The 9753-nt window shown below is 37.2% G+C and overlaps 2 protein-coding genes across 2 annotated transcripts; one reads left to right on the top strand and one right to left on the bottom strand.

Moving 5' to 3' along the window:
• Positions 1–671: 671 nt before the first annotated feature.
• Positions 672–5146, bottom strand: scnm1 (sodium channel modifier 1). The gene is made up of 8 exons (XM_053326295.1): positions 4994–5146; positions 4747–4817; positions 4529–4617; positions 3398–3492; positions 2959–3059; positions 2207–2355; positions 1989–2085; positions 672–1026 (listed from the first exon to the last, which is right to left on the bottom strand). Exons 1-8 carry the CDS (start codon positions 5042–5044, stop codon positions 915–917), a joined length of 765 nt encoding a protein of 254 aa, XP_053182270.1. The 5' UTR covers positions 5045–5146; the 3' UTR covers positions 672–914.
• A 493-nt stretch (positions 5147–5639) lies between these two features.
• Positions 5640–9700, top strand: lysmd1 (LysM, putative peptidoglycan-binding, domain containing 1). Its single transcript, XM_053326298.1, has 3 exons — positions 5640–6219; positions 7662–7972; positions 8661–9700. Exons 1-3 carry the CDS (start codon positions 6040–6042, stop codon positions 8842–8844), a joined length of 675 nt encoding a protein of 224 aa, XP_053182273.1. The 5' UTR covers positions 5640–6039; the 3' UTR covers positions 8845–9700.
• The last annotated feature ends 53 nt before the right edge of the window (positions 9701–9753 follow it).

The following is a 9753-nucleotide window of genomic DNA, read 5'->3' as shown; positions in this document are numbered from 1 at the left end:
TGTTGTTCCTTTAATGATCTTAAAGCTGCAGTGGGGGAGTTAGTGTTTGGGTTTTTGAAGTTTTACACACAGTGCCTTTAACCCTCACATACTGTCTATACTCAGATTCTTCACAGTATCCCCTCATAATTAGTCTCTACCAAATTTCTGCAAAACAAATCATTCATGAAAACGTCATCAGTCACAGATAATAAGCAAGATTAATCCTTAATGAAGCTTTCAGAGAGCAGAGAGAGTTTATTATTCAGTTTTTAAACAGTTTAAGACCACATAAGACAGTGGTCACCAACCCATGTTTTAGGGCTCGCTCCACTCCAACACACCTGATTCTAATAATGAACTCGTTATCGAACCCGTTGACGAGCTTCGGCTGCTTGATAATCAGCTAGTACTTAGAATCAGGTGTGTTAGAGTGGGGAGAGACCTAAAACATGCAGGGCAGTAACTCTCCAGGAGCAGGGTTGGTGACCACTGATATAAGATATATATAAATATGGGTCAAAAATAATATTTATCAGCTACAGTCAAATGGAGAAGTCATCAAACTTCAAGCTAAAAGTAAGAAGTATTTAGAGTATTAACTGCTTTCAAATGTAGAAATTGGTCAAATTTGAGCCAGAATAGTATGTGAGGGTTAAAGTAATAGGAAATAGATCTTATAACATACGGGAAAAAAAATCTGAGCTCACAAAGTTATAAAAAAAAACATCACTTTTAATGATTTTAATGATTTGATGACCACTGATGATTAGCACGATTCTCTTCCAACTTATAAAGAGTCAGAAAAGTAAAAGGTAGCTGGGTTCTTGCGCGTGGAGCCGTTTCCAAACAGCGCTGTGGTCTCTTAAACATACCACTGTGGTACAAGTGAATCTGTGCCCCCCCCCCCCCCCCATACACATCTCTCAGTCCTCTCAGTGACTTGTAGGTGGAGGTGCGAGCGAAGGAGGCTCCTCTTCATCTGAATCAAACTCCACGTTCTCGTCTTTAATCCACTGGCCGCTCCGGTCTCGCACCCACCCGTCACTACGAAAGGAACAAAGCAAGATGAAATACGCTGAGAGTTATGAGACTGATATTGATCTGACACACTCCCCCCCCCCCCCCCATATACACACTAATAATAAAAACAAAGTACAGAAAAATAGAAAGAGAGAAATAAAATGCTAGAATAGAGCATTAAATATAAGATTGCAGCATAAAATAATGATTTGCTTTAAAATCATTAAAAGGACATAGAGTGCAAATGAAAGATTAAAATGCTTTAACCCTCCTGTTGTCCTCGAGTCAAGGAAGGAAGGGAGGGAGGAAGGAGGGAAGGAAGGAAGGATAGAAAGGAGGGAGGAAGGAAGGAAAGGAGGAAGAAGGAAGGAAAGGAGGGAGGAAGGAAGGAGGGAAGGAAGGAAAGAAGAAAGGAAAGGAGAGAAGAAGGAAGGAAGGAAAGGAGGGAAGAAGGAAGGGAGGAAAGGAAGGAAGGACGGAGGGAGAAAGGAAAAGAGGAAGGAAGGAAGGTAGGAGGGAAGGAAAGAAGGTGGGAGGGACGACAGACGGAAGGAAGGAAAGGAGGAAGGAAGGAAGGAACAGTCAAAACAGATGGGGTCAATTTGACCCGGGAGGACGACACGAAGGTGAAAGAGCTCAATCATAAGCACAGGAGAAGAGAAATGTTTTTAACCTGGATTTAAAAATGATTTCAGTTCTGCCGGTAGTTTGTTCCAGTTGTGTAAAAGCTGCTTCACCATGTTTAGTTTGAACTCTGGGCTCAACTATCTGACCTGAGTCAGTAGATCTCAGAGCTCTACTGGGTTTATATTCTACTAACATGTCATTCATGTATTCTGGATCTAAACCATTCAGTGATTTGTAGACCAGTAGCAGAACTTTAAAATCTATTCTACAGCTGACTGGGAGCCAGTGTAAAGACTTTAGTACTGGAGTAATGTGCTCTGATCTTTCAAAATAATAGGTCAAATAAAACAGTTCTGTACCTTTTCAGTTTGAGGTAATGCTCCAGCTCTCTTCTCCTCTGAGGTGTTACAGGCTTTTCTTCTTCTTGTGTCACTGCAGGCTGAGATCCTTCTGTGTCTTTTGATGGATATGAAAAAGACAAGACAATAAGATAAAACACATCCACACTTAAAGCATGACCAATCCTGGATCTTTGCCAACACAAAGTTAATAAAATATTTCCCATAACAGGTTTTACCTGCCGTGCAGCTACTAGAACTGCATGTTGATGAATTGTTAGAAACTTCACTTCTCAGACATGCTTTTTCTACTACAGATGGCGTTTTGCTGCAAGTGTCCCCACTGGGATCTAAGCCGATGCTCTCTGGTTCTTTTCCAGGTTTTGTACTTAAAAAAAAAAAAAAAAGAGAGAGAATGAAAAATGTTATTATGTTTTCCCTTTTCTAAGATGTCTTTCTAAAAATAAATAAAGAAATATCTGCACACCTGAGGCAGGTGTGTAGGAGGAAGGTGCTACTAAAAAAAAAAAGCTCCCACACATTGTCTCGCTCACTTATGTTCTCTCAGACCTTCAATCAAGAGCTGCCTCAATCATACAATAAGAGGACTTGAATAATCACTTGCTAATCAGTGAGCCAATATAATGAGGATTAGAAAGAATAGAGAAATATCAAAAATGGTAACATTTAATAAATAAAAAATACAATTAAGGACATGATGTCACTTGATCAATAAATATCAGTGGTCAAAAATAAAACATAGGATGCTAGCTAGAAATAAGACATTAATCAAAGACTCCATGACGGGTAGAAAGATGTAAAATACACACATGGACATTTACACCATCTAACCCTTGATCAATAAATATGAGCTATAAAAATAAAACATAGGATGCCAGCTAGAAATAAGAGAATTATTCGGCCACTTAGACTCCATGAAGGGTAGAAAGATGTAAAATATACACATGGACATTTACATAATCTTACTCACCTGGTTTTTCTATGACAACTGTTATACGGTGTAGTCTTCAGTAAAGCATGATGGGTGAGCTTCCGTGTTTGCTCCAATAAAGGGGCTGAACTGGAGGGCTCCTATAAACAACAAAAAGCTGTGTGTGTTATTGTGAAAGTGTGTCAAAGGTTGCTAAACACTCATTTAGTATTAGCACTTTCCGCTGACATTATCCTCCAAATGATCAGGCATGTTTTCCTCAACAGACAAAAACTTTTGACACAGTTGACAGGATGTAAAATGTCAAGAGTCACATGGTGGTCACAAGATAACAGCGTGGATCAAAAGCCTCAGTCAGTCAAAAGAACTGAAGACTGAGTTCATTCTGCTCAATTTTCAGACTATCATCTGTGTGTTGTTCTCGTGATCCAGAAATGACTTCTCTGTACATGTACAGTATCACGATATTCTCACCGACCTCTTCTCTGTCTTCAGCTTGGACAAAGAGTTCATGTTGCCTTTTTGTGATTTCATTCTTCAGCCGTGCTTTCTTGCCATAGAATGTTTTTAATCCTGAACAAATAGGAAAGACATTAAAAAAGCTTATTCTCCTATTCATGCATAATTTAAGATGTGCATACACAGTAGGAGTGGGTGATATGACACTGTGGGAAATGTTGCTACTCACTTTGAAGAAATGCTTTATGGCAATATTAGATTTAAAAATGATTTCTACACCATTGAGATGAAGTGATTAGACTGCCCAAAAACATAATACCAAAGTTACACACACATATACATATACATACATACATATATATATATATATACACACACATGGTTGTTTATTTGTCCTTTCTCCCTCTCTGTCCCTCAACCCCACTCAGTCGAGGCAGACGGTCGCCCACCTAGAGTCCAGTTCTGCCTGAGGTTTCTTCCCGTTAAAAGGGAGTTTTTCCCTGCAGCTGTCACCAAGTATTTGCTCATGTGGGAATGTTTGGTCTCTTTAAATTTAATTAAATTAAAGAGTACAGTCTAGACTTGTCCTGTGTGTTAAGTGCCTTGAGATGACTTTGATTTAGCGCTATATAAAGAAAGATTGATTGATTGATGTGTCGATGATTTTATCCATATCCTCTACTCTTAGAAGTAGACATGATGGCTCAGTTGAAACTTAGTCATAAATAAATAAACAGTGTTTGGAAAAAGTTATAAATAGTAAAGAATACAGTACATTAACAGTGAAACCAGATCATAAAACCCAACAGCAGATTATTTTGATGTTTGTCAATATGTTTTTCATACGTAAAAAGATAACTTTGCTTGAAGATAAATTACTGATCTCTATCATTCACACTGCTAAACATAATATCTTTAAATCAGCCTTTTAACATTATTTAATAGAGAGACGCAGTTTACATTTTGTACATTTCCCCACTGTGAAACTAATCAAGGACTATCTTATCTGGACTTGAGTACAATGCTACCACAACACAGGCTGCACATTGATTCATTTGCAATATCAGTGATCTTAGAAAAGTTGTGAAATCACAAACATAAACATTAACTCTCTCACTCACAGTCTAATATCTGGTATTAAATGTTTCACCTTGTAGATGTCTTTTCCCGTTCCGGTGGACTGTCAGCATGTCAACAGTATCAAACACAGGTCGGTAGGAGCACACAAGACAGGCGTATCTACAGAGAGAATAAATAGGTAAATTACAATAATTATTATATCTATTTAAGTGCTAAACAACCTTAAAAAGCATCAAGTTTAAAAGGTGTCCAACCAAACATCCAGGTGTGTTTTTAAATTAATTTCACCTTCCGTTTTTCATAAGTGTTGCTTCATCTTCTGGGATGTAGTTAGAGAGAAGATCAGCGACACGGCGTTTCTGAAATAAAACACAAACACTTAGAAATAATACTAATAAACCACAGAAGAGAAGCTAATACAGTCACTTGTTCATTGAGGTAAGTTAGCATGTCGGCTAACAAGATGCTAACAACAACAACAACATGCATGCTCTCAGCTGTAAGAGGAGATGTGAACTGTAAAATAAAGATTTACCTTCAATATGTTCAGCTGACTCTTGTCATCACCTTCTCTTTTAAAAGACATAATTATAGATGACACGCTGAGAGAGAAATTAGATGATTTAGTTAATTCATTAGCCACTTCCTGACTGGTTAGCTCTTCTCATAGCAATGTTGCCTTCAAGTCAAAGGGAGAAAATGGGAAATACGACTCTCTTCTTCATAATCATGCTTTTATATCTGGTTTTACTACATTACTTTCTTAGTTGTTTTATTATTTTATTTTCCTCTTCCCCCCTCTTTAATACCCCTCCTAACATGTCTGGTTTTACTCACTTTATTCTAGTAGATTTATTTTATTCTTTCCTTATTATATTTGTATTAGTCTTTTATTACCTTTTATTTTATTTGGGTATTCTTGATTTTTTAAAAACATTTGTATCATACCTCTGTTGTTTCATCACTGCAGATTCATGTGACTTATGATAGCGTTCTTGTTTGTTTGTTTGTTTGTTTTTTGACAATATAAAGCACTTTTGTGTTACAATAAGGTGTATTATAAGTGCTTCAAGATTAGTGCTTCTTATTACGAGGGGTCATGAACGCAGCGCATTTGACGAACCATGGGACGGTCAGTGGCAGCCATGGCAACACAGATCAGACAGCCATGGCAACACAGATCAGACAGCTGACCGCAGCGACTCGTCAGGTGTTTGTTTGAGGGATAAAGGTAGGTTAAATTTGAAGTTAAGTAAATAAGTAATGTGTCAGTAGCTGTGTCAGAGTTTCTACAGGTAAGGTTTACGAGAAAAAAGTCATAATTTGATTAAAGAAGCGTAGCAAGCGAGCGTCAAAGTTAATGAAGGCTAAGTTGACGTGTAGCTCGCAGGCTAACTAAGCTGCTAGTTTGATAAGTGAAACACGTGTTTACATTTTAGGATACATCAGCTGCATTGATATGATGTGAACTATATTAATAACGTTTGCTGGTAACCGCAAATTACCAGCTGTTTAATCGAGTTGACTACATTAAAAACAACAACAACAACAACCAGAGGAAGGCGGTGGTTGTTCCCGAACATGTCCGGGGATCGAGCTCCTCTACCGGCCGGCAGGAGCAGCCTGCTTCGCGGGGGCCGAACTAAGTCTTACGGTAGTTTGGTCCGGTCTCCTCTGTCTCCGGTTCACCAGAGACACATTGAACACAACATCCAGCCAGGAGAGACTCTGCAAGGCCTGGCCCTGAAATATGGAGTGTCTGTAAGTATGAACCACTTAATCTAGCATTATAGTTATTTAATTTTAAACTACTATTGTGATGATAACACGCCTGAAATATCACTTTTATCTATTAGGATGCACAAAACGAAGCACGTTTAATTATGTATATTAGTCTATGACTTCAGAAAGTCAAATTAGAGCCCGATCAATATGGAGTGTGTGAAAGCACGAACCACTTAATCTAATAATGTAATAATAATAATAACTTGATTTATATAGCACCTTTTAAAAACAAAGTGTACAAAGTGCTTTGACAGACAAAGCAAAAGCAGTACAATAAATGTGATAGTGTAAAATAAAATGATAACACACCTTAAAATATAACTTTTATCTATTAGGATGCACAAAGCAAGCATGGTTGATTATGTGCATTAGTCTATGACTTCAGAAAGTAAAGATTTTTCCCTCAGCAGATATTATCCATCCATCATAGATATATCTTTATTGGCCTAGATGTTGCCTGATCTACTGATATATTTTTATTTTTTTAACTTCATGTAGGCAGTCTTTTCTGTGTGTTTGATCCTTTAGTCAAAAACGTATATTTACATAAGTTAATACATACGTACATATGTTTTTGGTTGTTTTTTTAATGCATAGTAGGGCTGGGTGATATGGATAAAATCAAATATTTTTGACCAAATATCTCGATATCGATAGGGATGTAATTTGGATATAATGATTAAGTGGTTAACAAGCAGATAATACACCAGCTAAAACAGTCTGATTAGTAATGTCGCCTTTAAAACCAGGAAAAGACACTTACGCCATATGATGATATAATGATATCCAAATTCTAAGATGATATCTAGTTTCATATCACTATTTCAATATAGTATCGATATATTGCCCAGCTATAACTCATATGTATTTATAATTATTAAATCCCCAGCGAAGTTTTACTATTTCAGTGTACTGATGTCTTTTTTTTTACAGTAAAGTTAAACAGTAAAATATCACAACCCCCATTACATATCTTAACCTCATTTAAGGGAAAATGTGTGCTTATTTACATATTCTGTATAAGATTATCGGCCAGCTGATATATCGGTATTGGCTCCAAAAAATCCAGCATCGGTCGGGCTCTAAATATAATAATGTTATTTGTTTTAGTAATGTTCTTTCTTGTCATCGTTATCTTTGTTTTGTGGTATTTGTTTGTCAATCAGGCACTTATTTGTACTATTTTGAACCCTTAATATAATTTTATCAACTTGATGTTCCAGTAAAATAAATTGAGAGTGAATGAACAGACTTTGCTTCTGTATATCTCAAAATCTAAATGAAAAAATAGCACTTGAATTACATTTTGTTTTTTGACTCAACAGTTAATTTAATTCAAGTGCTCTTCTGTTTGTGAATAAAATAATAGAATAAGAAAGACTAGCATGAAACACTCATAAGGTATTCCTCTGTTTCAGATGGAGCAAATTAAACGAGCAAACAGGCTGTACACCAATGACTCGATATTCCTGAAGAAGTCCTTGTCGATTCCTGTGCAGCTGTCCGACTGCAGTAATGGTGTAGATTTGGCAGAAGAGGACTCAGAGGAGTGCGCTGGCGGCGCTTCTGGTCAAAATGGGCACACAGCAAGGTCAAATCAGATAAAGCAAGAGGATGGCAAGGAAAGGCTGTCAGACCTTACTCCGGAGGATTTTTTGAAGAGATTGGACAGCATGATAAACCAGTCCAAGCAGGCTGCTGTCAAAGGATGCCGTGAAGCAGAGAAAAGGTTTGTGCATGGCAATGATGCTGCTTTTGTTGGCACAAACTTTTTGAACAACCTACTTTGGCACTAAATATTGCCACTGAAAGTAGAAGTGTTAATGCATAATATGTACTTATAAATAGGGCTGAGCGATTATGGCAAAAATCAAAATCACGATTAATTGAACTTTTAACCTTGATTACGATTAATGAATGATTATCTCCACCCTTGATGAACTATTATGTATTTTCAGTTTCTTTAGTTTAGTATTTTCCACTGCTGCCCTCACACATGAGGATCTTTAGGGAGTGAAAATAAAGATGTTTTAAGGTGTGACGCTGTGGTTAATGTCTAGTTTACTTGATTAGAACTATGTAAAGATCATGGTTTGGGTTAAAATATTACTGGAGACACGTTTTCAAATTCCTTAAAGATATGCAACCTTTGCTGTCATGGTAACAGTGAACATCACGATTAATTGACATGAGCAAGATTAACTCGATTAGAGTTTCTAAATGTCGGTTTCGATTATTTTTTGATTAATTGCACAGCCCTACTAATAGGCGACTTATTCATTGGGACTTACCTCTCTCTAATAGCAGCAGACAGTCTTTTTGAATATGACCAGGAATTGCAAGAGACAAGTGTTCTTGTATTTATCTTCTATCAGTGTTCAGACTCCTTGTATCTTCTCATCTCTTTTTACTCACAGGGTTGCTGACCTAGAAGCAGCTTGCACCAGCAGGACATCGGACTGGCGGCCGCTCACAAGGTCTCAGAGTGTCATTACATCTTCGAGAGCACAGCAGCAGGCGGCACACGGGGCAGTACCCCTCACTATCACCAAATTCACCAAGAAACTTAGAGACAGGGAAGATGAGATCTTCGAACTGTGACATGTTGTTTCTACTTTCTCACTTTGATCATTAAAGAAACTTTCCCAGAACTTCATGTCACAGGGTTTCACCTCCAGGAATAATGGAGATAAAAGGAATATTTCTTTAACTCCCAGCTGCTGTATGGACCTGAAACTGTGACAAGAAGTAACTTGGGTCCATCTAAAAAAATATTTACACATATTGCATTTTTTAGCCTTGTTATTTATTTGTTAAGATACACTGTAGATTATGAAAAGCTTCATATAGCCCAAAGCTGTGTTGGGCAGGAAATAGGGAGTGTGAAATTTCAAAAATGAGAATTTGCAGTCACATGTTGCTTTAGTCATGTGATTGTTCATATGGTCTACTCAGCCAGTGGTTTGTGTGTAATGCTACCTCACAGCCTGATTATGCAAAGCTGCCCAAGCACTCTGACTAGAACCTTTTAGCCATTGCATAATAAAGCATATAAATCATTTCACTGTAATATTAAGACTTGGAAATGTGTCCCTGTCAGTTACTGCTGAATAATTAGATCTCTAATGTAGCCAAAGTTTTTTAGAATATATTTTTACAGCAATTTTGTGTTGTTTAGTATGGGTATGTTTTTGATTAAGTTTTATATAGTTTATTAAAAATGTTTTAATATCATTTGTGCAGGTCTGAATATGTATGTTTGTCCACATTTGTTTTACAAGGTTGAGCTCTCCTGGACATCCTGAAGGGAGCTGCAGAAAGTCTCTGGAGCGCTTGTTTTCTGTAATTTAAGAGCTTGGAATGGATTTCTTCTTTTCTCCAAGTTATTGTTTACAAGAAGAGGTCAAAGTCTTAGTTCTTAGTTGCTTGCTTAGCGTTAATATCAGCCACTGACTGTGATCTACAGTATTCTTAGAATAACATGAATTAGAGGATTAACATTCAAGCTTG

Source organism: Scomber japonicus, chromosome 10 (genome assembly GCF_027409825.1).
Source record: "Scomber japonicus isolate fScoJap1 chromosome 10, fScoJap1.pri, whole genome shotgun sequence".
NCBI lineage: Eukaryota > Metazoa > Chordata > Actinopteri > Scombriformes > Scombridae > Scomber > Scomber japonicus.
The sequence above is the reverse complement of the archived record's forward strand: the minus strand, read 5'-3'. Positions and strand labels throughout refer to the sequence as shown.

Bases quoted from the DNA above. Each gene is read 5' to 3' on its own strand.
- scnm1 (XM_053326295.1), bottom strand. From the start codon at position 5,044: ATGTCTTTTAAAAGAGAAGGTGATGACAAGAGTCAGCTGAACATATTG. The intron at 4,818-4,993 runs GTAAATCTTTAT...GTTTTATTTCAG, and splicing joins GTCAGCTGAACATATTGAAG to AAACGCCGTGTCGCTGATCT. The intron at 2,086-2,206 runs GTAAAACCTGTT...ATCCATCAAAAG, and splicing joins TTCTAGTAGCTGCACGGCAG to ACACAGAAGGATCTCAGCCT.
- lysmd1 (XM_053326298.1), top strand. From the start codon at position 6,040: ATGTCCGGGGATCGAGCTCCTCTACCGGCCGGCAGGAGCAGCCTGCTT. The intron at 6,220-7,661 runs GTAAGTATGAAC...CCTCTGTTTCAG, and splicing joins CCCTGAAATATGGAGTGTCT to ATGGAGCAAATTAAACGAGC. The intron at 7,973-8,660 runs GTTTGTGCATGG...TTTTACTCACAG, and splicing joins TGCCGTGAAGCAGAGAAAAG to GGTTGCTGACCTAGAAGCAG.